Source organism: Mustelus asterias, chromosome 4, assembly GCF_964213995.1.
Source record: "Mustelus asterias chromosome 4, sMusAst1.hap1.1, whole genome shotgun sequence".
Lineage (NCBI taxonomy): Eukaryota > Metazoa > Chordata > Chondrichthyes > Carcharhiniformes > Triakidae > Mustelus > Mustelus asterias.
Genome location: NC_135804.1, coordinates 127,163,511 through 127,169,510, shown reverse-complemented (window position 1 = coordinate 127,169,510; position 6,000 = coordinate 127,163,511). Strand labels below are relative to the sequence as shown.

General features: G+C 44.3%; 1 protein-coding gene across 1 annotated transcript in view; it reads left to right on the top strand.

The window, feature by feature from the left end:
* Positions 1-1,631: 1,631 nt before the first annotated feature.
* Positions 1,632-6,000, top strand: part of map7d3 (MAP7 domain containing 3) — a 100,100-nt gene continuing 95,731 nt past the window's right edge. The window contains exon 1 of the mRNA XM_078212061.1: positions 1,632-1,699. Within this exon, the coding sequence (XP_078068187.1) occupies positions 1,633-1,699 (67 nt within the window). The 5' untranslated portion in view covers position 1,632. The remainder of the gene's footprint in view (positions 1,700-6,000) is intronic.

Below are 6,000 nucleotides of genomic sequence, written 5' to 3'. Positions count from 1 at the left end.
TCCTCGAAGAACTCGAGCAAATTAGTCAAACATAATTGGCCCTTCATAAAACCATGCTGACTCTGATGGATAGCGTTTTGACTTTCCAAATGTCCTGATATTGCTTCCATGATAAATGATTCTAACACTTTCCCATCAACAGATGTTAAACTAACTGGTCTGTAATTTCCCACATTTTGTCTCCTTCCTTTTGAATAAAGATGTTACATATGTTACATCTCTCTCTATATATATTTCTCGCTCCCTCTTTCTGTATTTCTCTCTCTCTCTATTTCTCTCTCTCTATTTCTCTCTCTCTCTATTTCTCTCTCCCTCTTTCTGTATTTTTCTCTCTCTCTCTCTATTTCTATCCCTCTCTTTATTTCTCTCTCTCACTCTCTCTCTCTCCATTTCCCCCTCTATTTCTCTCCCTCCATCTCTCTATTTCCTTATCTCGATATATTTCTCCCCCTTTTTCTGTATTTCTCTCTCTCTATTTCTCTCTCTCTCCAATTCTCTCTCTTTTTCTCTATTTCTCTCTCTACTTCTCTCTCTCTCTATTTCTCTCTCTATCTCTCAATTTTTCTCTCTCTATTTCTCTCTCTCTATTTCTCTCTCTCTCAATTTCTCTCTCTCTCTTTCTCTCTCTATTTCTCTCTCTCACTCTCTATTTCTCTCTCACTATTTCGCTCTCTATATATATATTTCTCTCTCCCTATTTCACTCTCTATTTTTCTCTCTCTCTCAATTTCTCTCTCTCTACCTCTCTCTCTATTTCACTCTCAATTTCTCTCTTTATTTCTCTCTCTATTTCTTTCTCTCTCTATTTCTCTCGATTTTTTCTCTCGATCTCTCTCTATTTCTCTCCCTCCATTTCTCTCTCTCTCTCTTTCTATTTCTTGCTCTGTTTCTCTCTCTCTATTTCTCTTCCTCTCTATTTAGCTCTGTCCCTCTATTTCTGTCTCTCTCCATTTTTTTCTCTCTCGATTTCTATGGGTGGCACGGTCGCACAGTGGTTAGCACTGCTGCCTCACAGCTCCAGGGACTTGGGTTCGATTCCCGGCTTGGGTCACTGTCTGTGCGGAGTTTGCACGTTCTCCCCGTGTCTGCATGGGTTTCCTTCGGGTGCTCCGGTTTCCTCCCACTGTCCAAGGTTGTGCCCTGATGTGGAGTTGCCGGCATTGGACTGGGGTGGGCATAGTAAGAAGTCTCACAACACCAGGTTAAAGGCCAACAGGTTTATTTGGTGGCACGAGCTTTCACAGCTCACCTGATGAAGGGGCAGCGCTCTGAAAGCTGGTGCTACCAAATAAGTCCAACGCCGGCATCTCCACATCATGACTACCATCGACACCGCAAACTGCCGGTTCAAGTGGAGAGGATCTCCAAGAAGATCGCGCATATCGACACAGACATGTCCAACGCTACCAAATAAGCCAACTAAAGTTGTGCTGGTTAGGTGCATTGGCCATGCTAAATTCTCTCTCAGTGTACCCGAACAGGCGCCAGAGTGTGGCGACTAGGGGATTTTCACAGTAACTTCATTGCAGTGTTAATGTAAGCCTACTTGTTAAACTAATAAACTTGAAAACTTTCTCTCCCTCACACTTTGCGCATGCGCGGTTCTCCCTGTCTCCGTCGCTGTCAGTGCGCATGCTCGCTGCTTCTGGGAAGATGGCGGATGGCGGGATGTCGCTGAAGGGGCTCCGGGCGCAGCTCGGTAAGCGGCAGCGGGGCGGGAACCTGGGAGCCGGTCATCCGGATCATCCCGGTGCCGGAGTAATCTCGCCCCCGGCCCGAGGAGGGAGACAGCAGCCCGCTCCCGGGGCGGGGGTTAGTGACCCCAGGCTGGGCCTGACCCCGGGCCCCGGTGGGGGGGGGTGAATGGCCGGCCTGGGGGGGTGCAGGGTCTGACTCCCTGGATGGGCCTGGGATGGTCAGTGTCCTGGGTGCAGTGACCACTGTCCTGGGACTGACCGCTCACTGTGTCCATGGACAAAGCCTCCAGTTAATGTGGAGAGCTTGAGGGAGATTGAATATAAATCAGAGCGGGGCTGGAGAGAGGGAATAAGGAGAATCTGTTCCCAGTGGCAGGAGGGTCAGTAACCAGAGGCACACAGATACTGGAAAAGCGGCAAAGAACCACAGAACTAATATATTTCAATGCAACTTTACACTCCAGAATGCACTGTCTGAAAGGGTGTTGGAAACAGATTCAATAGTGACTTTCCAAAGGGAATTGGATAAATATTTGAATTTACAAGGGTATGGGGAAAGAGCAGTGAGGAGTGGGATTAATTGGATCAATCATTCAAAGCGCTAGCACAGGTATGTTGGGTGAAATGATCACCTATATTGCATTGTTCCAAGTTATACTTTGTAGGTGACTATGAATGATCAGGAACAAAAACAGCAAATCTCAACAGGTCTGACAGCATCTGTGGAGAGGGAATAGAGCCCACGTTTCGAGGCAGGATGACCTTGTTTTTCTTTAAGATTCCAGCGTCTGCTGTATTTTGCTTTGAGATTATAAGAATGACTAAGATTTGTCAGAATTATTCTTGAATTAACAGTAAATTAAGTTTCATTTTGAAAAGAAATTAGAGCAAACCTAACTCTGAAACTAAACCACTACGTGGAGAGAGGGAATTTGTGGTTTGTTGGGGGTGCAGGTGCTAGAGTTTGTGCTTATTCTTATGGGAATAAAATGATTTCAGTCACTCCTTCAGAGGTGTACCTGAAATTGCCAGGCGCACAAACATTTTATTCAGAAATGTTGCATGAACATTTTCAAAGTGCAGTGTTTGGGATTTTCCTCCTTTAATTGACTTGGTGTCTACTAGTTTTTGCACGTTTGATATTTCCTTTAAGATTTTATCTTTTGGAAAATTGCCTCTGACACCACTGAGAGTGAAGTGTTGCCTAAAATATCCAACAGGCCTTGCACCTAAAGGTTTTTCCTTGGAGGTTTAATGGATGGTGTGTGTTTGCATCACCGTTTGATATCATAGAAAGCTTTTACAGATTTCAGCACATTGATTCTGGTGCAATTGCTGTGGGCAAATGATCTGACTGTGCCGTTCTGTATCACATCTTGTTTTATAATTGTCGTGTCCCGCAGTATGCTTTCCTGACTCCATTAAGTAATCTTGAGTCTAAGATGTGAGAAACAGCTGTGTATAAATCAGCATTGTGTTTGGCTAGGGACTTGGGTCTTGCGTGTTTCCTGTTGAGGAAAGAATGAAATTGGACTGAAGTGCAGCACAGATGGGTGCCTGTATTGACTGATACCTGACAGATTAATACAAGAAAGATCCAGAATTCAACAATTGAAAATACTTAGCCATTGCTTTAAGCCCATTGCTGACGTGAAAGTATTCCTTCAATTCCACCTAGAAAGCTGTCTAATTTATTTTAGCAATGATGTCTGCATATGTGACAGCAATAATTTGGCTGTATTTTGTTTTGGGATATCTCCGGGCGTGATTATTTGTGGACCTACCTTCCATCTTCTATCCTCCAAAATCTTAAACCCATCCAAATCTCTGCCATCGGTATCCTAACTTGCATCAAGACCCTGTTTGCCCGTTGCCACTGTACTCACATTGGCTCCTGCTTTAGTAACATCTTGATTTTTAATATTCCCATCCTTACTTTCAAATTGTTCCGTCATCATTCCTCTCCCTATCTCTGTAATCTCCTTCATCTCCACAACACTGACAAATCTGTACTCCTCTAATTCTAGTCCCTAAAAAGTTGTCAGCTGCCCAGGCCCTCAATTTTGGAATTATTTCCCAAAGTCTCTCTGACCCTCTCCCTTGCTTTCCTCCTTTTAAAGCATTCTTCAAAACCACCTCTTTGACCAACTTTTGGTCATCTGACCTAATATTGGCTCAGTGGAAATTTTTGTCTGATAACTCCTGTGACATTGGGACTTTTTAAAACTACATTAAAGGTGCTACATAAATGCAAGTTTTGTATAGTTTTCTCAAGTTTGTTGAAAGACATATTTATCACTCCATCATTCAATGAAACTCTGATACTCTGTTACAGTTTTAGCAACTGATTTAGAATTGTATCCCTCTAAATTCTGTCTTTTCCCATCTCTATATTTATTCCATTTGTCAGAATACTGTATTAGCAAAGCTCCATGAAGTTGTTCTTGCATTGCTGCTTTGATTCATTTTTTTAAAAAAGAACTTCAAAAATATTAATCTCATGAAAGGAAAAATAAGTCATTGAGTAACACCATAGTCCCAGAATAACCAAGCCTCATTTAACCTTTTCCTTTGTCCCTTACCCCTGTGGAGCCCACTCCCAGTTCACAGGCCACACTGCCCAATTCTTAAAGCGGCTCCTCCTGTTTCAGAATTGCTTCCCAAGTTTTTGCCTCAAATATTTCTCCCTTTAACCCACAATTTACAAAGCTCCCCATCCCCCAGTACAGAGGAGCTTCCTTTCCCCACACATACACAGCTAGTTCTTGCTGCAGCTCTCTCCCGAAATGAAAATAAATGAGTAGGCCATTCAGCCCCTCGTGCCTGCCTCACCATTCAATAAGATCATGACAGATCTTCTACCTGGATTCCAGTCTCCCACCCTAGCCCCAGGTCACTAATTCTCTGCTTTGCTTTGGAAGTGAACGGCTTGCAGTGGGCAGGAGTTCCAAGCCTTTCACACAATTGGGTCCTTTTCTGCAGCAGTGGTTGTGCCGTGAGGTATCAGATACAACCGACAGTGATGGTATATCATTGAGAAGCCAGGCACAGCAATATCCTGACTGAAAAGTTGCCTTTCCTCAGGAGCTGATTGCGGTATCTAAACAAATGATTGGTATTAACTTGCAATGATATTGGAGGATTCTTGGTGTCCAATTCCCTGTCAGAATAAATCATAACATTTAAAATTGTGAAAGTGCCTAAAAAGAATGAGGTATGTAGTTCCTGTTAAAATTTAGAATCATAGAATCCCTACAGTGCAGAAGGAGGCCATTCGTCCCATCAAGTTTGCACCGATCACAATCCCACTCAGGCTCTCTTCCCATAACCCTACTTATTCATCCTGCCAATCCTCCTGACACTAGGGTCAACTTAGTATGGCCAATCAACCTAACCTGCACATTTTTGGACTGTGGGAGGAAACCCATGCAGACATGGGCAGAATGTGCAAACTTCACACCGACAGTGACTTGAGGCCCGAGTTGAACCCAGGTTCCTAGCGCTGTGAAGCAGCAGTGCTAACCACTGTGCTATTGTGCCACCCCACGCTGCGTCTGTCCAGCAATAGTAATGAAGATCTGTACTCCAGATCTTTCTGTGCCCTTAGCCAGTTGTTCCAGTACAGTTACAAAACTGGCATCCACCCCGCAATGTGGAAAATTGCCTAGGATGTCCTCCACACACAAAATAGGGCAAATCCAACCCAGCCAATTACTGCCCCACCAGCCTACTCTCAATCATCAGTAAAGTTATGGAAGGCGCTATCAACAGTGCTATCAAGCGGCACCTGTTCGGCAATAACCTGCTCATGGATGCTCAGCATCGGTTTTGCTGGGGCCACTCCGCTCCTGACCTCATTACAGCCTTGGTTCAAACATGGACAAAAGAGCTGAACTCCAGAGGTGAGAGTGACAGCCCTTGACATCAAGGCAGCATTTGGCCAAGTGTGCCATCAAGGAGGCCTAGCAAAACTGAAGTCAATGGGAATCAGGAGGAAAATTCTCCGCTGGTTGGAGTCATACTTGGCACAAAGGAAAATGGTTGTTGTGATTGGAGGTCAATCATCTGAGCTCCAGGATATCACTGCAGGAGTTCCTCAGGGTAGTGTCCTAGGCCCAACCGTCTTCAGCTGCTTCATCAATGAGCTTCCCGCCATCAGAAGGTCAGAAGTGGAGATGTTCACTGATGATTGCACAATGTTCAGCACCATTCACAACTCCTCAGACACTAAAGCAGTCCATGTCCAAATGCAGCAAGACCTGGACAATATTCAGGTTTGCATTGACAAGTGGCAAGTAACATT